This window comes from Pelodiscus sinensis, chromosome 3 (genome assembly GCF_052426305.1).
Source record: "Pelodiscus sinensis isolate ZL-2025 chromosome 3, ASM5242630v1, whole genome shotgun sequence".
NCBI lineage: Eukaryota > Metazoa > Chordata > Testudines > Trionychidae > Pelodiscus > Pelodiscus sinensis.
The window spans coordinates 22940969-22967637 of NC_143054.1; the positions used below are offsets into that span (position 1 = coordinate 22940969).

At 41.2% G+C, this 26669-nt stretch overlaps 2 protein-coding genes across 8 annotated transcripts in view; one reads left to right on the forward strand and one right to left on the reverse strand.

Moving 5' to 3' along the window:
* The window catches only part of SMC6 (structural maintenance of chromosomes 6), a 118013-nt gene extending 102903 nt beyond the window's left edge, over positions 1 to 15110 (forward strand). For both annotated transcript variants that reach the window (XM_075923451.2, XM_075923452.2), the window contains exons 25-27: positions 885 to 1037; positions 4333 to 4430; positions 7954 to 15110. In XM_075923451.2, coding sequence (XP_075779566.1) covers positions 885 to 1037; positions 4333 to 4430; positions 7954 to 8062 — 360 coding nt within the window. In that variant the 3' untranslated portion in view covers positions 8063 to 15110. The remainder of the gene's footprint in view (positions 1 to 884; positions 1038 to 4332; positions 4431 to 7953) is intronic.
* Positions 13179 to 26669, reverse strand: part of VSNL1 (visinin like 1) — a 136828-nt gene continuing 123337 nt past the window's right edge. For all 6 annotated transcript variants that reach the window (XM_006137590.5, XM_006137588.5, XM_089777042.1 and 3 more), the window contains 2 exons: positions 14800 to 15015; positions 13179 to 13376 (listed from right to left, as the gene is read on the reverse strand). In XM_006137590.5, coding sequence (XP_006137652.1) covers positions 13179 to 13376; positions 14800 to 15015 — 414 coding nt within the window. The remainder of the gene's footprint in view (positions 13377 to 14799; positions 15016 to 26669) is intronic.

A 26669-nucleotide genomic window follows, 5' to 3' on the forward strand; every position in this document is an offset into this window, starting at 1 on the left:
AGGCGCTGCACTGCCAGTGGGTCCCCTGTTGGCCCCGCGCTTCCTGTGTAGCTTCCACTGTTGAACTATAGCAACTATAACCCCCGCAGGGCTCTTGCTACAATTCAAAGACAGAGACGCTCTTATCGACTAATTTAATAGTCGATGGAAATCCCATTGATTAGTTAGTCTAAAATTTAACATCCCTAATCTAAATTAGTCTTGAAAGGTAAAAAAGGGGAAAAAAAATTATAAAATAACATTTGTTTTAAAAAGTTGCCAGCAAACACATTTTATGTTTACCCACATATTTTGTTACAATATCTTTAATTAAAACAACATTTTTATTTTTTCAAGTACTTCAGAATAACCATTAAAATTAAAATGTAGATACCACAAGGTGTCACTGTAATCCAAGGAACAAAGGAATCTTGACCCCATTTCTTATATTTATACAGATTGGCTATTCCTTGTTAAAACACCAGTAGTGATGTAGTAAGCTGTGTTCTGGGATCATTGGTATTTGACAGAAGCATAACTACACTGATTGTCTATTTATATAACCGTTAAATTAAACAAACAAGAAGTCACAGGGTGATTTATTGGTTTCAATGAAATCGGTTTCATGTTTGAATGAAGGTATGGGATAGTTGAGTTGCAACTACCCCTTACCAAATTGTGAGTGAGTGAACTATTTTAATTTCATAAAGTTACATATACATTGAAATCAAAGTTCGTGTTGCTACATTGTTTGTGTGTGTATATTTAGGGATAGATTTTCATGTTAATGTTTAATATTTGAAAATTTTAAATCTTCAATCAAAAATTGCCACTTGTAATTTTGCAGGATTACAGTTTGCTTCTCATGATCTACTAATTAAATGAATGTCTTCATCTAATTGAAGGTCCAGCCTGGAGATATAAACAAGGCTGCTCTAAATGACATGAGATCTCTATCAGGAGGTGAACGTTCCTTCTCAACAGTTTGTTTCATTCTTTCTCTGTGGTCCATTGCTGAATCTCCTTTCAGATGCTTGGACGAGTTTGATGTCTTCATGGTAAGTAAATTTAAAGTACATCTTTCAGGTTTGCTGGATAAGCTTCCAAGATAATGAAGTGTAGCTCATTTGAAAGATGGTGATAGTTAATTTTGGTTGTAAACCTAATATTTTTCTTCCTTGATGCTAATTAGAGAATACATAAACTTACTCTCTGGTTTTCTAAGTTGGTAGTTAGAAATAAGGCACATACATGTCTGTGTAAGTAAGTCTGACTACTTCAAAATGAGAGTTGAATTAATGAAATAATTCAGAAATATTAATTCCATATAACTTATTATTCTGGCGCTTAACATTTTCTCCAGTCAATAACTTCCTGATAACAGGATTTGCTTAGACAAACTCTGGTCCTAGCTGGCACCCTCACTTGATCAGTGTACAGTTTTGCCTTCACTGGTAGAAGTAGTATAGCAAGTTAGCTTAGTGTTGCTTCTAGGAAATGTGAGGTAGGCTTACATCCCTCTCCATGCTTCTCCACCAGAGTTCTTTCAAAACTATTGAACCACAGATGAATTAGTGCCAGAATACCAATTCTCATTCTGAAATCCATGCTCTCGCTTGCCACAGACACATCTGCTTTAGATTGGGGGTCACAGCTCTGGGACCTCACCATGCAGAGAAGATGGATGGTGGATGAACTGTGACTCTACATCAATGTTTGTGAACTTAGGGCAGTCCGCTTCACATCTCGCTTTTCTGCCACATCTTTGAGGTAAGTGCATGGCAGTTGTGACAGAAATACAACTGCCATGTACTGTATCAACAAAGAGGATTGTGCCAAGTCATCTCTCCTCTGTCAGGAAACCCTTTGTTTATGGGATCTGCGCATAGGCCATACTATTCACCGGGAGGCTTCGTACCTCCTGGGAGCCCAGAATTTACTGGCAGATCACCTCAGCTGCTGTTTTTTCCCCCCACAAAGGGTCCATCAGGCCAGATGTTCTCCATACAGTTTTCTGGAAATGGGGGTTTCCCAAACTCAACCTCTTGGCCATGAGATCTTGGCCATGAGGACAGAAGTGTCCTTGCTTCTGCTCATTCTGGAATTTCATCCCAGGGTCAGTAGAAGATGCTTTCCTGATTCCATGTCATACTAGCCTTCTGTACACATTTCCCCCATTCCCATTATTCCACAAGATGCTTCTCAAGCTCTGCCGACGCAGGGCAAATGGTATCCTGATAGCCCCAGTGTGGGCTTGTCAGCACAGGTATCCCACTCTCTTGGAGCTGCCAATACAACCACCAATTCTGTTTCCTCTGCTCCCAGACTTCATCACTCAGGGTTGTGAGTGTCTTTGCCACCTAGAACTCTGCTCTCTTCACCTCACAGCTTGGCAGCTTTGTGTTTAAATCTGAATAAACTAGTCTGCTCAGAGCAAGTTCAACAGGTCCTCCTTAGCATCAGGAAGCCCTCTACTAGGCTCGCTTATTCTGCCAAGTGACAGCATATTTCGTGTTGTTGCCTGAGGTGTAGTTTGTACCTTCTATCTGCTTCTGTGCCTCAAGTTATAGAGTACCTGGTGTCCCTGAAGCAGCAAGGCTTAATGACTTCATTGCTTAAGGTGCACCTGTGGATCATCACCGTTTTTTCATCTGGCATAGGCTGATCACTCTGTATTCACAAGCCTACTTGTTGGGTGCTTCCTCAAGTGTATGGACAGAGTTCACCCTCTTCCTGCCTGGGTCCTTAACTTGGTCCTCTCAGCATTTACAGGTCTTCCCTTTGAGCTTCTGGCCACATGTTCCTTGGTTTTCCATTCCATTGAAGGCAGCCTTGCGGTTACCTCTGCTCAGCGAGTATCGGAGCTTTCCATCCTGACATCAGAACCCTTGTATACTGTCTTCCACAAGGACAAGGTTCAACGTTGCCCTCACCCAGCCTTCCTTCCAAAAGTAGTCTCCAGCCTTCCTTCCAAAAGTAGTCTCCTACACTGAGCAGGACATTTTTCTCCTCGTGTTCTACCCTAACTCTCACCAGAACTCACAGGATCAAAGACTGCAGGCATTCGCTTTCTACATCAATCGGTCCAAGTCATTTTGCAAGTCCTCACAGCCATTTGTGGCATGGTGGATCATGTGAAGGGATTTCCTCTCTTTTTGCAGCACATCTCATCTTGTATCACAGCGTCTATCCATGCATGTTATCATCTGGCTAAGGCAGAGGTGGGCAATAATTTTTTGCCAGGGGCCACTTTGGAAATTTTTGAAGTGGCCCTGGGCTGCACAAGAATGGGCAGGGCTAAGATATTTCTCCACTCCCAGACAATGATTGGTCTGGGGGTGAGGGAGTGCCTTAGCCCCCACCCCATGTTCCCCCAAGGTGCCCATGCCCCTTGCGTGGAGGTGACTTCCCTTGCTCCTCCTGCCTCTAGGCCAATTATGGCCTGTGGGTGGGGGAGCAGTAGGGCCTCCATGGGCAGGATCTACCCGCTTGGCAGCTTGTGGAGGCCCTTTTGCCCACCCCTGGGCTCAGGTCTCTTCACCACCTCTGACAGCATGCTCTACGTGATCCCTGGCTGCTTCTGCAGGTTTCCTGGCTCACATGCCTTTCCGGGAAATCTGCAGAGCCACGGCCTGATCCTTGATGCATACCTTCGTGTCTTGTCCAGAGCAAGCCCCTGTCTGCAATAGGATTGGGCACTCCGCAGACAGGGAATGGTCTGGTGTCTGGAGCAGCCTCTGTCTGTGGGGAGCCCAGGAACCCCACGGGGGCAGGGAGACTGCTCAGCAAAGAGCCCACAGAGGCAGTCCCAGTCCCCATATGGGGGCTGGGAGCCAGCAGAGGTAGTACAAGGAGTGGTCCTCAACCCAGATCCTGACTGTCAGTTAACTGGTTAAACATTAGGTGAACTTAATATTTAATTGATTAACTGGGATGTTACTGTGCATGCTGTATATAAGTGACTGCCAAGCACTCATAAGCATATGCTCAATGGTACGTGATAGCATAAGGTTCTATGCATGTATCCAAAGTGGTAGAAAAAGGTATGAGATATTAAAATACAGTATGTGATTTTGCAGTTGAAGACTGTATCATATTACACACATGCAAAGGGATAGTGTTTATGACCAGTACACAACCCCTGTTGACTTCCTGAATTGCTGTGCTTGACTGTATCCTTAATGTTTTCTTCATGTTGATTTTTTTTAATGGAATTTCAATGTGTTTTTGTTTTAGCAAAGTATCTTCAAGCTTAGTTTAGTCTTTATGGGTGGTTATATTAATAGCTTGTACAGTAATGCTAAATAATAAAATATGTTGCATATCAATAACTGGTCAATCATTTGTTCTCAGGACATGGTTAATAGAAGAATTTCAATGGACATGATGCTCAAGATGGCAGATTCTCAGCGTCATCGACAATTTATTTTGCTCACGCCTCAGAGCATGAGGTAATCATTTTCCCTTAAACTTCCTAGATTGTGTGCTAGAAATGTTAAATAGCTATGTAAGCAAGAAGGCAGTGGACCTTTTTTACAGTGTTTATTACCCCTAGGGTATCAGCATTGAAAGTATTCTTAAATGATTTGGGGAGTTTAAGTAGTGTTTGTTTGCCCTTCCCTACTTCACTCTCCTTCAACAATTTCAAGATACTATGATCACTCGTTCTTAACTGCTATTTTTAGAGAGCTGGCTCAGATGATAATTAGTGTATGTTTGTGAGAGCTGGGAATCACATCCTGTTTTGTAGTAACAGCACTGGTAGCACTAGCTGCCCTGAGTACAAACCTGCCTAAACCTCATGGTTGGAGTTACTATTTTGGATTCAGAAGCTGTTAATTCGTCCCTATTACAAATATTATAGACTGGATTTTATAGCTGCATATATTCTGTTCTCAGAAATTTTCATTTGATAACCAGTGCAATTGTAATTTGCTCCCACCTTGGTAATAAGGTTTCTTCCCTATAGTTCGAAGCTTAGGAATTACTCATCATTTTTGTGCCACCATGTATCAGAAATGCTTTTATGTCTCAGTGAGTCGATAGGTTTGCTTTTCAGTGATCAGTTCTCATGTGTCATTATGTAAAATTGTTTCAGAAAGAGTGGCTGTTGTATCTCCACTTCTAAGATTTGAGCTTGATTCTCATTATACACCTGGGAGTCCCTTTTGAAATTTTTGTTAGAGCATCCTCCTGAGCTTAGTCAAATCAGTCAGGTTAATTACAAACCACTCCTTATTTGGTGGTTACTAAGGATGTAACCAGTTAATCCGCACCTGACCTGGCTGGAGCAGCACCCCACCCACGGTGCGCCGTGGCAGGGGTCTGCTTCAGCCCGGCCAGGCCCACCACTCCACAGCAGGCTGGTTAAACATATAGTTTCAATAGTTAACATTTAAAGCAGTATTTTATGTCCCTAGTGGTTACTAGCCACACTGGTGTCAATAAAGATGTTTGCCCCTTATGTTCATGAACCATGAAGACTTGGGTTGGTGCTTAGCCCTTTTGTGAGAACCCAAGAGACAGGTATAGAATACTGCTTCTATCATCTCCCCTTAATGTATGCAGCTGTGTGAGGCAAGGCCCTATCTGTCCCTAATGATGAGGATAACATACTTGGGTCACTGGAAAATTAACAATTAAATACATGTTGGACATAATATTTTTTTTAATTCCTGCTTTGGGAAATGGAGAGTAGGATATCATATGAAATACAATTGACATCTGTCTGAGACTAGTGTCTGTCACTCTGAATAATGTGAGCAGAAATAAATGTTACATGATGTAGACAAAACAGGGAATGTTTTTTTTCCACAAGAATGTGCCTAAGGTGGAATACAGAGCAAGTTTGTTATAGATGTATCATAGCTGTTCTATCAAGCATTTGGTTTTCTTCAATGAGTTTTAGAAGTTTTTGTTTTGGTTGATCGGTTTTGTTTGTTTTAAAAAGTATTTAATATTTTAAAGTCCCCAATAAACCCAACTCAAGATAATACGGTCCATGTGGTAAAAAAGGAAATACTATAGTGTATATCTAAAAGGAGATCACAAACTTAATCTAATCAAATTAGGTAGCTATAAGAAAAATGTTGACATACCCATCAGGAAAACTTTGTGAGTGTTTTGTGGGTTATTGCCATAAATACAGGGGACTCTTTTTTCCTTGGTAAACAGTAGTTAGAAAAAGTAAAATCATATTATAAGAAGTCAAAATTAGTATTAATAAAGCCCTTAATGCTAATAACTTTTTTGGAATATGGAATGTGAACATGCTTTTCTAATATAAACACTTTAATTCTGACACTAAAACTTTCAAGTAATGTAGTACACAACAGTTCAATATGAGTTTAGTGACAAAACTATTTAACACACTGCCTTCAGTAAGTTACCAGAGGACACAGATGAAATTCAAGCCTTCACATTGAAATGTATTCATTATAGCTGCCTTATTATTAACCTAAAAGCAGACTACAATTATATTCCGTCATAATATTACTTTAAAAACTAATAAGTGTTTGTATAATTTGTGGAATTAGATAGGAATATAGGAATTTACCATTTGATTATATTATTCTAGGTACAGGCAGTCCCCGACTTACGCGGATCCGACTTATGTCGGATCCGCACTTACGAACGGGGCTTTTCTCGCCCCGGAGCTCACGGGGGGCAGGTCGCCACCCGTTTCCTCCGGGGCAAGAAAAGCTTCTCCCGGTCTCCCTGGTCTGCTCGGGGGGTCCAGCAAAGCCGCTGGACCCCCCCAGCAGACCAGGGACACCCGAGCAAAGCTGCCGCCTGGGCGGCTTTGCTCGTTTGCCCGGGAGCAAAGCTGCCCACGCAGCAGGACCCCCGCCGCCTGGGCGGCTTTGCTCCTGTCCCCCTGGTCTGCTGGGGGGGGTCCAGAAAAGCCGCTGGACCCCCCCCAGCAGACCAGGGGGACAGGAGCAAAGCCGCCCAGGCGGCAGGGGTCCCGCCGCCTGGGCAGCTTTGCTTGTGTCTCCCTGGTCTGCTGGGGGGGGAGGGGGCGCAGCTAGTGCGGGCCCCCCCAGCAGACCAGGCTTTTGTTGCGGGACGCCTCGGGTAGAGCAGCTGGGGTGCTGCCGGGTTGGTCCTGTGGGAACCTACCGGGCAGCGCCCCAGCTGTTCTGTCCCAGGCTCCAGATTCAGCAGCTGTTGAAACTGATCAGGCTCATTCCAGGAAGCTGGGGGCAGAGCAACTCTGCCTCCGGCTTCCTGTAGTCAGCCCCTGGTCAGTTTCAGTGGCAGCAGCTGAATCTGGAGCCAGTTCCGACTTACATACAAATTCAACTTAAGAACAAACCTATAGTCCCTATCTTGTACGTAACCCGGGGACTGCCTGTATATTGTTTCATATGTTTTTAAGTGAAGTTATAAAATGAGACTTCATATTATTTTTGTTAAAGTATATGAATTTAATTATAGTATGAATATTGGGGAACACTAATATAATGGAAACCAAAGTACAAAAAGTACAGTTAAGGATTTTGTGGAACAGCCTCTGGTCCACAATTTAAAGACTGGATTGTACATACGCATATGTGCATAACTGTACTTAAGTTGAATGTGACTGCAGCATCGGGATCTAAGGGACGTTTATACATTAAAGGGTGTTTGACAACTAATTTCATTTCTCTTAGAGTTTGTACTTTCAGTTTAAAATTCCATTTGTACAGCTCATGGAATCTTCTATATTTTAAAGTTTGGGGGATGGAATAAAAATGGTATTAATTGTGACATAAAATATAGAGAGTTCACTGCTCGAGGTAAAGATCATGGGTTACCATCTTGGACATATTGATATCTGTGGAAACTTTGCTATTCACTTCAATAGGGCCAGGATTTCACTCCATAGTACTGTTTTCTATGATCAAAGAATGAAGTGCTAGACAGTCATGTTGGCAGACACATTAACTCATTGATAAAGAGAATTGTTTAAATTGTGTGTTTTGTTTCTAGTTCCCTTCCTACGAGTAGCCTTATTCGGATCCTCCGAATGCAAGACCCTGAAAGAGGACAAACAACTCTAAATTTTCAGCATAGACATCAAGAAGAGGAAGAAGACTAAAATTAATAAATATTTTGTCACATTATGCTATTCCTAATGTTCAGATTTTTTTAGTATAAATGTATATAATTTATATGTCTGTAATATTAAGGGCTTATCTGTACATATGATGCAGCAGCATACATAGTGGGGGTAGGATTTCTAAAGCATACCAACATGTTGTGCACTAGTTGGTCTGCGTATACCCTACTGGTACACTAAAATTTCCCTAATGCACTTTGCTCCACAGTTCATTTAGCCAAACATGTATTTTCTTCTTATTTCAGGTTAGGAGAATTTAATTAAAAGATATTTCTAGTTGGAGGAGAAAGCTCCTTTATATTTTTATAGTGAAACAGTTTTGTAATACAAATGTAAATGACGTGTATAATTTTAGTAAAATTACAATTCAGTTTAAAAAAAGTTTGGTTCGCTGGAAAAAATTAAATGAAAATGTTCATTTTGTTAAACTTTCTTCTTTATCTGCCACATACTGGAGATTCAAAGATGAGATATACATTTTGGGCTTTTCTGAAAAATTGAAATATATTTTATATATAATTATGCTGGAGAAAAATCATTTAAAAATTCTTTTAAAACGGATATAAGTAGTAATGCATTTATAGATATTTAAAAATAAAAAGTGTTCAAGTACATATAAATTCTGCTAGGCTTTTATTTTTCAACACTGTTCAAGAAGATGTTAAAATGTAACTCAATATGTTCAGTTTTCAAGATTGGATTTTGCTTTATCAAGCATAGAACCATGGGGCATTCAAGCAGTTTCTGTGATTTGTTTTGAGTATATCAGCAGTGTTTACATATTTAACTGTGGGAATATTTGCAGTATCTTGCCTCGCTATTTTAAGAACAGAACTACTTATGTGTGAAAGTATAACAAAGAAATAGGTACTGAAATTTTTGCACAATTCTTTTAAAATTTGTCTTCTCACCCAAAATTACATAATGTTAGACATTTTATTAGGTAATACATTCAATTAAAATGTAAAATGTGTATGGTGTAATATCAGAAATATCCATACAAAAAATCTAACAGTATAGGCAGGACAACTTGCGCTTTCCAGTGGGGTGGTGGGGAGCAAGTGAGGGCAGCCAACTTCAGCAATGTTTCTGAGTATGTTCAGTACGAGACAAGAAGCAAATTGAGAGGAGGGAAGGACACAACTTTTCAGTGTACCGCCCAGGCATCACCTCTAACTATAGGTAGCTGTCATCCTAATGTTAAAAGGTCTGTACTGCTGTGTTTGCATGCTTTGTTGGTGCTATAGAATGGGAGAAAACACATTAGCTTAATTGCTGTAATGTCTGAGTTTCTGAACCAGGCAAGTTGTTGCCTAAATGGAAGGAAACCAAACTCTTCCTAACTTAACTGCCAAGTATATTTGAACACTTTTACTATATTTGTAAAAATCAGTTGGAACATACATGTACAGTTCTCAAATGGAAGTAGATTTGCTATATCTAGAACAAGATTCTTAAATTTCAGTATACATTCTCATTACTAAAAAGTGCAGAATTTGTTGACAAAATAATCTTTGACTGGAAAAATATGCTCCCAAGCGGTTCTCTTTATATACCATTTGAAGCGCTTGGAGCATCAGCATAATAAAACTAGCAACATCACCTTTTAGGACGTTAGATCCCTGATTCTATTTAAACAAAGCATGTACAGATTGAACCTCTGATCTGGATTTCTCATATCCAGTAACACCCTTGGTTTGGCGCTGTCGGTGACCTCACAGGTGCTCTGGGGCACTCTCAGGGAAAAAAACAGATGGCTGGGGCCAGGAACATTGCCAGACTAAGGAAGAACGGAGCCCCTAGACCTTAAATGACATATGCTCTATAGAATGTGAGAAAATATGCAAAATTAAAGACAGTTATGTTTACTAAAATGTATATCAGGATTAAGATCCATGTGCAATAGACTGTAAATTTACAGTAGTTTACTTTTTTTTGCTTTTGTACAGTTCTGCTTCTGATTTTGTACTATAAGTAAGAACAATAGTACAGTGTTAACACATGCAGGCATATTATACAATAACCTTACTGCTTTGCTTTTGCTGTTGCACAATGTAGAGGGAGGTGCTGCTTTAAAAATAAAAAAAGTTTTTGATTAGAAATTACTTAACGTTTTTCGAATAACCAGCTATTTTAATTATTTTTTTTCCATTTTGATGACAAATTTAAAATTTGTCCAGAAAAGCTATTTTACTTTATCTGACTTAGAATCATAGAGCTGGAAGAGACCTCAGGAGGTCATCTAGTCCAGTCCCCTGCCCCAAAGTAGGACTAGTCCCAACTAAATCATCCCATCCAGGGCTTTGTCAAACTGAGGCTTAAAAACCTCTTGGGATGGAGATTCCACCACCTCCCGAGGTAACCCATTCTAGTGCTTCACCACCCTCCTACTGAAACAGTTTTTCCTAATATCCAATCTAGACCTCCCGCACTGTAATTTAAGACCATTGCTCCTTGTTCTGCCATCCGTCACTTCTGAGAACAGCCTCTCTCTCCATGCTCTTTGGAACCTCCAGTCAGGAAGTTCAGTGGTCCAACTTTTCTTTAGCTTCAGGAGGGTGAGAGTTTCCCTATGGACTTATATTTCCATAGTGCTTTTGCATAAAGTATAGAAGTAACAAAGCAGTAGACAACTGAATTGATTCTGATCAGAAGGTGATGAAACTAATAGTGTGTTTCATGGGAAGATATTATGGTGAAGAATCTTCAACATATATAGACATGTAAATCCAATGTTTCCTGCCTTACTACTTGTTTGGAGATGTTTATGACTTCAAGCGTAGAGCCCATCTTGGGTTTTTTTTACTCCAGAAATGCAGAGATTATTTGCCTTGTTTTTTGAGGCATGATTTGCAGAATGACAGAACTGTAAAGGCACTAGAGCTTCGCTATCTTTTCCCAACTGGCAAACATGGCTAGTGTGCATGCATTGTATTTTTTTGTCGCTTCTGTAATCCTGTAAAGCATGTTAAAAGAAATCAAAGGCTAATAAACTTAAGAGGGTTTTAGTGAGCTGGACGAGTGAGATGTTACCTCTAGTCATTCCAAAAAGTTCCAGCCATATAATGAACATATTATATGACTGAGCTGCTTATCTACTTTCTCATTGATTTTCTACTATCCTCTTTGCTTATTTTTGTTTTATCTCATTGATATTACAATGCTATGTGGGGTAAACAAGGCAGAGTTAGGCCAGCTGTAGATCAAGAGAATGGGTGCTGCTTTGATTTAGAGAGCGCTTAGAAAATTATTTAAGTAAAAGAGGATTGATATTCTGGCTGACTAGAAATCTAAAATTATACTTTCAATTTCTGGGTGAAATGATGCAATACTTTAACAATTGTCAGAAAATAAAGCAATCCCTTTTCTTCCAATGTGTGTTTTGAATTAGTAGCTTTGAAAATGCTCACCTAATAATGCTTATAGTTGTTGAATCTTAAACTTCTAATGACTGTGTTGATGCTTCTCTCTGAGGAGTTAATTTTGAGTGAGAACCTTACCCATATTTGTATGTCAATTGTCAGTTTTCTCCTTCATAATCAAAACTTTTGAGGAAGTCTGTCTCCTATCATATTGCTGTTTTTTCTTCTGTGAATTATACTGTAGAAAGGAATATTTCAGCAAAAGGAGGATTTGCTGACAGTGCCACATATTAGGGAAACCAGATACAATGAAACCTTTGTTATCCGGCACACTGTTTACCAGAAAACTTTGTTAACCAGCATTGCCCCCAGCCATGATACTGTCACATCTTCAGGCGCACAGGCCTGGCTTGGTTTACCATGATTGGCTTAACAATGTATTTAAGAAGTACTAATCATCTTTAACTCAAAATAGAAATGTGAGACCAACTGCCTCACACTACAAAACTACCAACATTTAAAAACTTGAATTTTACTGTTATTGTACATTCATTTTTCCTAGGTTGATGGGACCCTCAGATAACTAGAATTTTTAGATAACCAGAACACCCTAATTCCCCTAGCATGCCAGATAACACAGGTTTTACTGTACTGGAATACCTGTGGATAAGGAAGAATTTTGTGGGTGAGCTCTCTTGTGTTCTTACCAGCTATTTTCTTTCTGACTTGTACAGATGAGAATCTGTCCCTACTGATGCATTTGAGAACCACAGTATTTGATTTCATATAAGACGATTAATCAAATAAGGCAGTTTGGATAAGAATTAAGTTCTATTTCCAGTTCAATTTACATTGTTTTCATAGTGAAGTATTTTCCAGCTTTGTAGTGGCAGATTCTTGTAGTGACTGAATCATATTTTTTTCCTACAATAGCAACATGCTAAAAATGTGAAATAAGAATTAGGGGGGGAAAGTCAAATGTTATAAATTTATTTTGGGACATATATTGCAACCTCTTCAGAAGCTTTTGAAAATTCAAGCAGAAATCATTCTACTTCCAATAAAACTTTTTTAAACTTCCAGTAAAACAATATTTTAAACGTATATATACTTTTTAATTAAGGGAACATTTTAGCAGGATTTACTTAACTTTGTTTATACTGCATTCCTCTGACATAGCTCTTTCCAGATTGAAAGGATGCAAATGAGGTAAGAATTAAGGCAAACCTAAAAGGCATGCAAATGAATTACATTTATATTCACTGACAATACAAGCACATGTGTGGATCAGACTCGTGAACTGAGGAACTTTTGCCTCTGTCTGTCCAGTACTACTTTACAGCAGAATGGTGACATGGTTTATAATCAACAGTTACATTACCATGGGAAGTCAGTGCCACTAACATTACTCAGGCTAGGAGACACATAGCTAGCATCAGTAAAACGAACAATCAATAGTATAATTTCACTGCAGCACGGTACTGCTGCACAGGCTTCAGAGGAATAGGACTGTTATGAAATGACATTGCACACATCACATTGTGGCAGTTTATTTTTATAATATATACTTTTAAAATTCTTTAGCAAATGACATTCTCATGCACACAAGTGTTTCAAACACAAGAAGCAAGTCCATTTATAGGTAGTCCAAGCAATTTTTGTGTGTGGAAATAGCTGCAAACTGAATGGAACATCTAAACTTCTGTGCAGTCCATAATGCATTTTACATTAGCTCATTTTTGAATGTCACACTGCAGGAGTAATACAATGGAAGGATCACTCTTTGCAGCTTCTTTGAATTCATCCAGTGTGATCTGGTCATCTTTGTTCTTATCCATCTTGCTGAAAATCTTGTCTACTCGTTGCTCTGGCGTGAGACCATCCTCATTCATTTTCATCATTATCACAGTACCCACCATCTTGTAAATGGCCTTTGGAAAGAAAGCAAAGGAAAATAATTTTTAAAAATCAAAATTTGGAGTAAGTATAATTAAGTGGCATTAGTACATAGTTCTAGGTGTCATGATTATATGCAGACATGATTTTCTAGTTTGAGAATGTGATTATACCTTAAATTTAGTTTTTAAAAATCCCAAATACATTTTCTTCTGACAAGGAATAACAACCTTCTAAATATTTCAATTAAATTGATATACTGTATATACAATTTTCTTAAAAAATGCTTATTCCATTTGGTACATTAGAACTAATTTGATTCTTCAAGCAACTGAACAGCAAATTTATGATTTTCTGAGTAAGCGAGTTTCCAGTTACAAGTGGATGCATAGTTCTATTTACGACAATCCAATAGACATGTTGTTATGTAGTATTCAAAAAAACTAGAACACAACTGCAGTTCAGATGATCTATACTCTGGATCAGATGTATATGCATTTCTGGAATTTGAGGTTAACAACAAACATCAGCTCTTTGAAACATTTTAAACAGTATTTGACTGATCCGTTTCCTATAATCATGTGTTAGGGTTTCTTTTCTTTTGTTTGTTTTTGGTACAAGATTCATCTTGGTCTTGTAAGAAATTACATAGTAATTTGTTAAACACTTGACCAAGAATGAAAAGATTTTTCCATCAGGTAAAGATTTAAGCTTGTTTTAGAACTCTGAGTTTTAGAATTACTATTTTGAGGGCCTAGAGGTGTTCAGCTGTACTGTTTCACAGACAGAAAATTATCAAATGTACCTTTGTTAAAATTTAAATACACACAGGTGTGCACACTGCATAACCCTCAGAAATCATAGAAACTTTTTTTAAAATCAGTATGCTAATTGCTTTGAAAAACAACACTAAATGATGGCTCTGCATTACATCTTTATTAAAATGGAGGTCAACTGAAAGTCTGGATAAGTGTCGGGATATTCCAGTGTCCATGAAATACCTATTTTAGATTATGGAAAGTTTTGTTCAACTGGAAATACTACAGTTTTGAGTCTCCGAATAAGCTACTATATGTACTAACATTTCAAAGTTGATATTCTACACCTCAGTAATCACTAATTTGGCAACATTTTAAAGCTACTTTGACTACACATTTTTATGATGGAGGCACCTAGTTACTAATAGAATTAGCACTCAGTGTTGGATAGATACGTTCTAACTATATAATGTGTTTTGAGATGCAAACTCTTTGGTGAAAGAAATTGTTTAACGCTAGGTTAGATTTCAGTATTATCAGCCCAGCTTGTATAGAAATAGAAGTTTTTTGTGCATATGCTATGTTTTTTGCGCAATCTTCTGATGAGCTAGCACACCAACCATTGCGTGTTTGTATCAGGAAGTGTTTGTGTAATGCCTTATGGAAAACATTTGCACAAATTGTTTGTAATATGTCTTACCTCTATAATTTCCAGCATCTCCACTCTTGTAATTTTACCATCTCCATCTAAATCATACATATTAAAGGCCCAGTTTAATTTCTGTTCAAAACTACCCCTTGAGGTGATGGACAATGCACAGATGAACTCTCTGAAGTCAATGGTTCCATCGCCGTTCTTATCAAAGGTTCTGAAGGCATGTTGGGCAAATTTTGAAGCATCTCCATATGGAAAAAACTGCAAAATGAAATATAAATGTAGTTATGGGATGGTCATGGGAAAATGTTCATACAAAAATATTAAAATGAAAATATAAAATTATTTGAAAATCACAGTAAGTGTTCATAAATGCTTCAATGTATCAGAAATAATCCAGTATAAAGGCTTACTACTTAAAAATGATTCCTAGTAAAGCATCGAGCACTTCTCATAAAAAGAAAAAAAAAAGTTTACCACAAGGATGTGTTACTGCTATTTTATCCCAATCCAATACCCATCTTCAAAGATAACTTTTAACCTTATCATTCTTAAAGTGCAGCTATACACTGAGAAGTGATTTGTAAATAAAAATGATGGCACTAAGGGAGCTATCATTCCATGTTTGTGGCAGCAACTTACACAGGAAATTTTCTTAGTTTACATGTAAAGAGATGTTTACTATCTTCCAGCTTTGCAAATGTAACTTGTCATCTGAAACCAAAGTTGAGTTCTTTCTGGATCTCAGTAATATTCTGCAATTGAAAAATGTACCATAATCTGATTCGAGATTAAGTCAATAAGGGTTTTGTCATCAAATGCAGCATTCAGCCATTAGTTAACAATTCTGTTGCTGGTGGATTCTATTCTAGCTTTAATAATTCCAATTCTCGTGGTGGTGAATAGCAATGAATACCTGACATTTGTGAGAGGGGCAAGTAAACATCTTTGACTTGAATAAAATATGATAGGGTGATATTTTAGAGATTCTTTCTGGTCATAACTGCCTTTTACAGTGAGTGCCTTTAAATGGAGTATGGCTCATCAGTAAAAGGAAGAAGGAATTATTGTAACAGTTGCAATAAATACCACAAGTTCAGATGAACAGTACTCTATATTTAAATTGAGTATTTTTGCTGTTAAAAAGCAGTCATTTTTGTTTTTTATTATAACAAATTCCACACGTGCAGTGCAAAATCAAGAACATATGTTTCCTTATGCTGAGTCCTGGGGTGGGGATTCCAGTAACTTTCATGTCCTACTCACTGGAATTCTCTCCCTCATAGGCTCAGTGCAAGAAAATATTCATAAAGGATGTTTTCAAACTCAAGTTCCATTGTTCTCAATGGGATTTCAACTAAGTGCTTCCTGGCTCTGGACATCCCAGAAACCTTTTCCATTTGTAAATACAGGGAGCAGTGGCTTTTGGCCCCACAGTGAGCTCCCTGTAGCTCTCAAACTCACTACTGGGGCTGTGAGCTGTTATGAGCTTTCTGCAGCTCCCAGCCTCCACCACCTGCCTCCCTCTATGCAGGATAGGTGACCTGCAAATAGTGATTCCGCAAATCGCAAGGGTCTCTAGGTTCCTGCATCCCAGTACGTTAGGATCCAGTTGAGATCTCTGGATACTGCCATGATATAAGTCCACAAAGGGGATGGGGAGAAGACCCTTTCAGTGTTTCATCTTAACTAATGTTGAATATGAGCTGGTCATTTTGGAACCAGCACTCCTATTGCAGCCTGGGAATAGCTTTAAATCCTGATCCTGAGCCTTAAACCACAAGACCAACCCCTGAATGCAACTGTAGCATATATATATATAATGTGGTACAAGTTGTATGGGGCTATATACTCTGCCTGTGCCCTCTAGAACAGAGCTAGTGACAAACACTACATTCAAAAGCATGAAAGGGTTGTGGGACTGAGCAAGGCAGGCCTTGGATCTAGAGGCCTAACATCCTGCTGTGCACATCCTATCAGCAATTTCTCCCTTTCTGGAGATACTACAGTCCTCCAGATCCAGTTACAGGGGTGAAGCAGAGAGGGCCACAACAGGATTCCTTATAACCTTTGTCCTGCTGCCAGCACAACCCCGCTACTTAGTGTACTGGGATTAGGCTGTACCCCTCACTGAACAGAGAGCATGTTAAAAGATTCTTGTTGGCATGTGTGAATAGCCATTTTTATCACTTGAAAGTGGGCCCTTCATCAGGTAAATAACTTGCATAATTTCAGGCTAAAGCTACCATTACAAAGTACAATATATTTTAATCATTCACATTCCAAAAGCTGCACTAATAAAGTACGTCCACACTGCACCTGGGAGTGAGCCTCCCAGCATTGCCACCACAGACTTACATTAGCAGGGCTCTCATTAAAGCCAACTGGTTAGAGACTACATAGGCGTTATTCAGTCCTGGAGGTCTTGAGAAGCTGGGCACCACCTCCAGTCCCAACAGCTACACAGCTATTTTAACATGAGCACCACTATCACAAGTCAGTGTACCTGAACTGGGGGTTTTCTCCCAGATGCAGTGTAGACATTGTTGTACAAGTCCTGTTCTCTGTTTTCCAAATGGCTGCATTTTACACAGACCTTGCATAGGTGTAAGTGGCTATGCAAGGTTTAAGTGGAGCATTGGGCTTGAAATCTTCAGCCATATATGCAGTTAAGCCTCAAGCAGGCATCTTGTCAGAGCTAGATGAAAAAATTCAGTGTGATTATCTTGATGCCCTATTTTTATTCTGACCTCTACATGCACTTTGCTGTAGTGCTGAATGAGCTGATGAACAATGTTGCTTTCCTTGTGTTTGCCTAAAGGATATTTGTATAGCAGGCTGTTTTCCAACTTGTCAAATATTCATGGTGCATGGCATTACAGTCTCCCACCAATAATGACAGCAGCAATGTTAGGAACAAAACGAACTCAACAACATGTTGCCTGTGATATGTGTTGCCATGGAATAGTGCAGTGGTCCCAAACTATTCAGGGTTGTCTCTTGCCACTGAGTGCAAGGCAGTCAGTCACAGGCATTGGGCTGGGAAACCAGCTAGAGCCAGGCGCAATCTACTGTCAGCGGGGCCAACAGTGGGCCCCCAGACATAGCTCCATGTCCCTGAATGGGGCGGGGCCAGAGCTGCCAGCTCTCTGTGCCACCCGGAACATGGCGTTTGCCTCCCTCAACCCTCAGAGCAGCGTAGAGCACATGATACAGCACTCCAGCAGCAATTTAAAGGGCCAACGGCTCCGCCTGCCATTGCTGCTGCAGCAACGCAATTGCCTCTCCACCATCCGTCGGCAGGCCTGTATGGGAACAGTTTTCCAGTTAGTTATGAATATACCCCATATAGTTGTTCCATTTAGGAGTTTGTGAAGAAAACTAGATTCTCATAGAAATCTAGCATCTGAGGCTTTAAGAAAAACACCAGCTATTGAGAACCAAGATACAATTGTACAAAATGGCAAAACTGTACCAAGTTGTATAAACATGGGGGGGAAGGGATCTAGGGGCAATGAAAACTCAGAGCCAGCCCCAATGTCAATTCCACACAAGTTCTGCAAACCACATCAGCACAAATATTCTAATATTAAATATATTACAGTCACGCTGTTTCACGTTGATTGTTTCAACAAGAGCATGGTGATGAGTCAACCCCTGGAGACAATTAGAATGAGCCTAATTCTACCTCGGCTGGAGTCTCTGGGAGCAAAGTTAAACTCACATGAAATGCTTTTGAAAAACTCACCCATCATCCTACTGGCTGGCCTACTGCAGAGTGAGTCAGGGACATTGTTATGGTTACTATAGTGCATGGCTTTGCAAGGCAGCATGTAGAGTGAGAGAGAGAGAGAGAGAGAGTGTGTGTGTGTTTTTAGGATATGAAACTTCACAAAATCATGCTGTCTTACAAAGTTCATGTTTAGGTCGAGAAACCTGCTTGCTGTCGAGGAGTTGGGGACTGATAACCAGTTGGCAGATCTCTGTTACTTTCCCTGGGGATTCTCTATAAATATTGTAGGAGAAAAACAAAGACACGTGCAAAAAACAAATTTCTTTTTGGTCCCTAATGTAACTAGAGAAGCTCACAAGTGTGCTTCACAATTCTACTCCCAGCAAACATCCTTAGTGTAAAGTACAAGTCCCTGGGCTCCCAGGCATTCCTTAGGGCAGGGGTCAACAACCTTTTCAAACCAAACAGCCAAACTACATCAAAATTCAGAACAAGTGATCAACGAAGAGCTGCATAAGAATGTCCATTTGCATGACAAAATATGCAATATGTCAATTATCAATAATATGAATAGCATAAATGAAATGTACTGACAGACTTCATTTAGTGGGACTTCTGCTGCTGCATCTTTTCACACATTTCTTTGAAACGTTTACATCATACTGGTCAAACGCAGCTTCATGTTCACATTCAGGCTGTCCTGTCAATCTGATGGCAGGGGACGGGATTTGTAGGTGCAGGAGTCAGAATTGGAGTGTATCAGGCTCAGGATTCAGGTGTATGAGGGGCTCAGGGCAGGGTGCTGGAGGTGGGAAATGGAGTTTTTCGGGGGGGGGGGGGTGCTGGGGCTGGATTACCTTACCTGGCCAGGACTGGGCTGCTACATCGTGGCTACCTGTGCTGCAGCAGGAGGGAGAGGCTAGGGACAGGACACTGAAGCCAGATGGGGGCTAGGCACCGATTTGGGCCTTGTTGGTCAGGCTGCAATAGAAGCAGCTGCCCAGCAACCCCAGCCCTAGCTCCGGCACACAGGGATACCCACCCTGGCAGCATCTGGGCAGCCATGATGTAGCCTGCCTGGGCAGCAGCTCCAGCCCTGAGGAAGGCTCGACTCCAGCTCCAGCACACAGGGCAGCCAAATTTGGCCAAAAGAGCCATATTTGGCTCCAGAGCTATAGGTTGCCATCCCGGGACTGCCTGCAGACTGACATCAGTGGAGGGACTGGACTGCCTTCAGCAGAATGAGGAAATGGTCTCTTGTTTCATCAGTCACTCATGTGTGCAGTGATGCTCCCCTGTACTGCTGCCAACACTGGTGTTGCCCTTAGGCACAGAGCATCCCTTTAGCCCATAGAGCAAATGCTACACAGTAAATGATGGGAGACGTAGGAAATGGGTTAGGAAGATACTGGGAGCATGGACCACTGAGGAAAGCAGAGAAGAAGATCAGCTGCTAATGCTAGAGCCCTATCAATTTCACAACCATGGATTTGAAAATCAGTAAATTTCAGGTTTTTAGCTGTTTAAATCTGAAATGTTGTGGTATTGCAACTGTGAGGGTCCCAACCTAAAAGTGGATTGTGGATGGTGGTTGCAAATGTAAGCCCATTGTAGGTAGGGTTGCCAAATGGCTGAAACAAAAATACCGAACCCCTCCCCCCGCCAAAAAAAAAAAGCCACCAGGAAAAATTTTTGTTGAAGAAAAAAAAGTGTGTGTGTGTGGGGAGGGGGGGGGGGGCAAAGTTGTTGAGCAAAAAAAAAAAACCCCTCCAAGAACCTGGATCATTGCTAGGGGTTACCAGGTAGCCATTTAAAAACAAAAAAACAGACACTCTTTGTGGGGTGGGGTGGGGTGGGGAAGCAGGGGAGGACCAGCCATGAAGGGAGCGGTCCTGGCCAGGAAGGGGGGGGCCTGGGAACAGCTAACGGGAGGAGGGGAATGGAGCTGGCCTGAGGAGATGGGGGGAGGGCAACGGGAAGCAGGGCATGTCGTGGGAGGGGGGGGTCGGGCGGAACGGGGCTGGCCACGGGATTTCAGTGGAGGGGGGACCAACCGGGAGGGGGCAAGGCGGGAAGCACAGCTGGGGGGTATCTGGGGCCGTGAGGATGGCCAGGAGGAAGAGGGCAGGAAGCAGAACTGGCGGGGGGGGGGGGGGTGCAGCACCACTGGCCAGGGGAGATCAGGAAAAGGAATGGGCCACTGGGAAGTAGAGCTGGGGCGGGAGTTGGGGGCCATGCGGCTGGCTGGGAGGAAGGGGAAGCGGGAAGCACAGCTAGCGGGGAGGGGGGAGGTGCAGCGGCGCTGGCCAGGAGGAAGGGGGGGCTGGGATGAAGGGGGGGCGGGAAGCAGAGCCTGGCGAGAGTGGGGAGATCAGGACGAGGAACGGGCCAGCGGGAAGCAGAGCTGGTGAAGGGTACAGGGGGGCCAAGGGGCTGGCCGGGAGGAAGGGGGGCAGGAAGCAGAGCTGGGAGGGTGCAGGGGGGCTGGCCGGGGAAGATCAGGAGGGGAAGTGGGGGAGAACCAGCCGGCCGGGAAAGAGGGGGTGAGCAAATTGGCTGGCGGGGAGCGGGACTGACCTGGGCACTTGCTGCCTGTCCTGCACAGGCTTCTGGCAACGCACGAGCGAGGAGGAGGCTTCCCTCCTCCTCACACTCTACCAACTGAGGGCTCCCGGCGGCAATCACAGCCCTGCCTCCCAGCTGTGACTCCCAGCCGCTCCACCCACACCAGGCTTCCGTCCGGTGTGCAGCCGGAAAAATCAGAAAATACCAGACACTGCACATGTCCAGTATTTTCTGATTTTTTTTACCGGACAGAGCGCGCAAATACAGGACTGTCTGGAACAATGCCGGACACCTGGCAGCCCTACCATTTGTAGGTGGTCGTGAGACTGGCACCCTTGCTTATGCCTTCAGAGACAGATTGTCCCTCCCCTGCCCAGCTGGAGCTAGGAGCCCCCTTTGCTGAGGCACTCCCAGGAGTACAGGGAAGATCAGACACAACTCCATAAGCCGCTTCCAGCTGCAGGACCTTCTGAGGCTGCTGGCCAGTCATACAGAGCAACCTGTAGCAGGGGCAGATGGGTCTGGAAATTGGTAGAGCCCTATTAAGGAAACTATGCATCTACCCTCCTATCAGAAACCCTGAGCCCAACAGCAGGCCTCAACCCTACAATTGAGGTGGATGGGCTAGAATGGACTCTGGGTAGCAGGGTACACAAAGAATAAAGAGGGGTCTTTCTAAAGTTGTTCTGGGTGAACCATCTATGTATCAGTCTGTCTCTAATTAACATGAGTGTGTGAACAGGACTGCCACTAATCTGTGTTATGCCTATGCTACTGGGAATTGAATATTCTATGACAGTTCGTCAAGGCCAAGAACTTGATGTTTCTCTTCAGGGCAAACGTGAAAGCATTTAAGATACTCCAAATTGGAGTACTGAGAGGAATGGGTAAGCACCATGCTTCTTGTTCTGATTGGCAGCAAATACAACAGCAGGTCTTTGAATCACTGAATTGGAGTTCTCTTGCTGGCTAGGAACTGGAACTTGTAATTGATTCTTGAAAGACGTGGAGGAAAGTCCTTAAACCTGCATCTACCGATTTCTATTACTCTTGCTTCAGACAAGCCAAAAATGCTTAAAGAAAAAAGACATGAGTAATATTTCCTTTGTGTGGCTTCCTGCTCTGAGAAGATTTTCATATAAGAAATGGAGCCAAGCACCTATTTAAAAGAAAGTTGGCACCTGGCCCCTCTTTGGCTTATTTTAAAAAGTATTCTTTTGTGCTCTTCTCTTCCAAACTAAGGTACATTTAAAAGGCTTTGTTACAATTGGCCTAGAGATGCAGAAAGGAGAACAAGAACACTTCCAGAGAATGCTTTATTCCCAGCTGAAACTGAACCTCACTGATCTGTTCCCAGCAACCAGAACATTAAATTACCTACATGGGAAAGTTACTTGATTTTTACTACAATGGAGAATCTGCAGCAGAGGGTGAAGAGGAAGAGAGTTTATTCACATCCACCCAATAAAAGGCAAAGTTGCTAACTCCACCTTTACTGCTTTTTAGAAATTAGACATTAAGCATTTATTTTTACTTTCAGTAGATCAAGAGTACCTGTCTCTAAATAGAATGTGAACAATGTCATGGGGACTTAAAGGAATTAAGCGTTATTATTATTGAAATCACTGGGTAAGAGAACAAAAACTTTTTTGTTTAGTATTTTTTTATTTTTGAAAAGTCCTATATAAATTAGTCTGAAACCAAGAGGCCTGTGCAGACCTCATACAATTATGCAGCTAGTTAAAGACTATAGAAATTTTTTTGTTCTCTCAAATGGCATTGGACTTTTTCATAGGGTGTACAGCATGTTACTTTAAAAATAGATGTAAAAATAATGTCCAAATTAAAAGGAAATGATCCCTAGAATGCCTATAAATGGATCTGGAGAAAATTGAATTCACCAGTCAGGCAATCTGCCATAGGTCCAATACCTGATGTTTCAGAAACAGACAAGGAACCAAGGCAGGGATTTTCAAAAAAGATTTAGAGAATTAGGGGCCCATATACATTGAAATTCCTAATTCCCTTAGACTTCTTTGAAAAACCCTAATGCAAGCCCTGGCCAACCTACAATGCATTATGTCAAAAGGAACATACACCAGGGAGAATGAGACTGATTTACTTCTATTAATATTGGATCCCACTTTCACTATGCATGTTAGTGACCATAAAATCAGCCATTTATAAACTCAAAGCAAGGTATGTCTTTATGACCTTGTGCAACATTGAATTCCATGGCTGACCAGCCACAGGCTATCCAAAGGGCAGGTGGGAAGTTAAATTTAACATTTCTTGTATTTCTGCCTGTCAAGTCTCATCTCTTTTCTAACCCACACCTTGGAGTAAAGCAACTGCTTAACATCTGCATCGCTCCTTTCCAGTGCTAGGAATGTGCTAACTATTAGAACAATGTAGCAATTTTAATTGGGTGGTGGGATCAATATGATCTTTGTGTATCTATATTACCTTATAAGAAATTCTGTTTTTAAAATGTGAAAGAATCATGTAGGGAAAATATTCTCAAAAATACAGCACTCTGGTACAGTGTTCAGGTTAAATTCTCACTTCCACCAACAAAGGCATATTGAGTTTGATACCAACACTCAAAATCGTATTTGAATTCATGTTTGAGAAGGGGCTAGATTTAAGGCAGTTATTTGCTCAGCACTGTTTGAACTTTGAATGCTTAGATGATTATAAACTGGAAGCCTTTTGAAACGCCTTTGCTAAAACACTGCACGGTATGCATGTAAAACATTTTCTGGAGAGGGATAGAATTTCAACCACAACTTTTTATCCCTAACTTCAGATATTAATGTTGATAGATTGATCTGAATTAGACACACAGCAAAAGACACGTAATCTGCATACACCAATAGCACAAAGCTGTTTGAACCTGCAGTACATTAATAACATGGATATTTTTATCCGGAAAGCTGAAATCAATGGTACAAGCACTACATGAAACACTCCTGATCCTGCTTCAGGACAGGCCTGTTCTCAGGGGGCACTGACAGCCTTTGCAGACCCCTGGAAAAGGTATGGGGAGGGGGGCTTGGCTCTGCACTCCTGGAAGGGGTAGGGCCTTGGGCACAAGAGGTGGGGCAAGGGCAGGCAACCTTCAGTGCTGCTGTGACTACAGATCACTACAGGTCTGCCGTAGTGAGCTCTGTTCACAGTTCAGATTTATATGATACGGGGGGCCTGATGGGAGCCGATGTTAACCCACTTCCTAGCATCAGTCTATTATGCAGTTGGAAGCTCACTCTGTATGCAACTGATGCTTACAGGACTTTCCCCAGATTCGCAGCCCAGTTCTATGGAGAATTTCACAACCATTCTAATAACTGTAAGAAGGTTCCAGGGAATAGACATTGTAAAACACTACAGTTCTGCTCCACCAGCTGGTTAAGTTTGTGAGCGTGAAGTTGTAGGAATCCACATTTAATTGCAGGGCCCCTGACAAACATAATCATTATTAGTCAAAAGAATCTCCACACATTTGAATAAATATTTTCACTGGGTTGTGTTTATACTCCTTTTAAAATCTTTGGATCACTACACTGCAGTCAGACGGGCTTCCATCTTACTGTGCAAGCTTCATATCTGTAGCCACAGGAACAGTAAGATTATCAAATGCACTGATGACATTTACATTGGCTCACCTTCGGGACTTCAGCAGGAAATGATAGAATAGTCATTGTTGAGAATGTAATTTTCATCTGTCTTAAGTTAATGCAGTTAGTTCAAGTAGGAGGAGATGCCATTTCTGTGTTACAGCCATGTTCCTTCTCCAACTGACTTGATCGGCAACAGAATCAGGACCTGGGGTCACGTCCCCCTCCCCGCACCTTACTCCAATCATTCCACCTTTGCAGAAAAGCTGTGAAATCCTCAAAGGTACATCTGCCAGGGTATTCCCCAAAGCTAATACAGTACACACGTCTCTGATGGATAACATGGAGAAAGACGGCTCTATTATGGCTCTCATGCCAGCACCTCTACGGTGCAAAGGGGTCATAAAGCTGCTAGAAGAGAGCAAATGCGGTGACACGGCTTCAGTGCACTACTGCAATAATCCTTGGCTACTGTCCTTTGATGGCAATTGCAAAAGATGCAAACTAGAGCAGCCCTGAGATATATAGGCACTTTCTCCTCCCCAATCCAAGCCTTCCTGGGCCCTGCAGACTGAAAGATCTGGTTTTATGTTCATTGGTGAAATCTGAAACCTGATATTCAGAGTGAATGCAATGGGCTCCATATAAACTGAACTTGGTTTAAAGGTGCTGGGTGCTTAGTAAGGAACTGAAATTATCATTACTTCAGTATTACAATCAGCTGTTAGTGTCATCACCACATTGCATTGCAGAAGATAGCAGAGTTTCTGCTATAAGCTAATACAAATACATAACAGAAATGAAATGTTTACTCCGATGCAAGAAAGCTTAATAATGTGGAGAAATGGCTTAGAAAAAAGATATAAGAAACAGTAAGTATTATTAAAAATGACCTGTACTAGAAAGGCAAGAAAGAGATTTTATTAAACCTCCTCCCCTTTCCCCCTGCTGAGTTGGTTTTGTCCTTAGATCTATTTTGTACACAAACTTCCAGTGATCTACGTGAACTTGTTTCATAAAATTGGTAGTTATTTCAGGGCAAGTTGCTGTGTGATGATTTTTGTCCTCTCACAGCCTGAGTTTTATACTGCACCATTGGTTGTTATGGTGCATGGTTGCGTCTAGACCAACTGTTAGATCAAATGAAATACTGGCTCCAATGAAGTCAATGTGAGTTTTGTCATTATCTTCAGTGATGACTTCACACAACTCTAGTCTTCCCTTGGAAGACCAGAGAACTGGAACACTAGTTTTCTCAGTCCTTGATAGAGGGACTTTTGATAAAAAGATTTTTGTCTTGTGATTCTATTATATATGTGAGTTTAAATGGCCAACAGTCATCAACAAATATCTACGGACTCCCAAAGGAGTCACGGATGCTCATCACCGCTGAATTATTAAGCATCCTGAGAAAAGATTCTTGCTGAGCCTGGAGGTATTGGGGAGACTCATTAGTGCATTATCTTTGAATTATTTGCAGTGTGGGACTCTTAGGTTTTAGTACACCATTCACCACAAAGATATTAGTGGACCTGAAGACTTGTTCTTTGTGGAAAGTTTGGTGTTACTTCACGTGGACATTACTTATTATGCTTACCATAGAAACAGCAGATGGAAAAGATGTATTAGGTTATCTGATCTATACTTCTGCACATTCAGAACTGAAATATGTGATAGCTTCTCCCAGATGTAATATCTGTTGCCCTGTTTGTTGTGAGGTCGTCTTAATATTTAACAAAGTCAACATGTATTATGTGATTATTAAGTATAATCTAATTTCCTTCTTTGATGGAAAAGAAGCAGTAGATATGATCAAGCTTGACTTTATTAAGGCTTTTGACAAAGTTCCATGACATTCTTATAAACAAACTTGGGAAACTGGATCTAGATCAAATGACTACAGGTTGGACCTCCCTGGAGAAGCACCCTCACGACCTAACCAGTCCCAGATGAGGGATTTTGCCGGACACGGGGAGGTCATATCTTGCTCCCCTGCTACC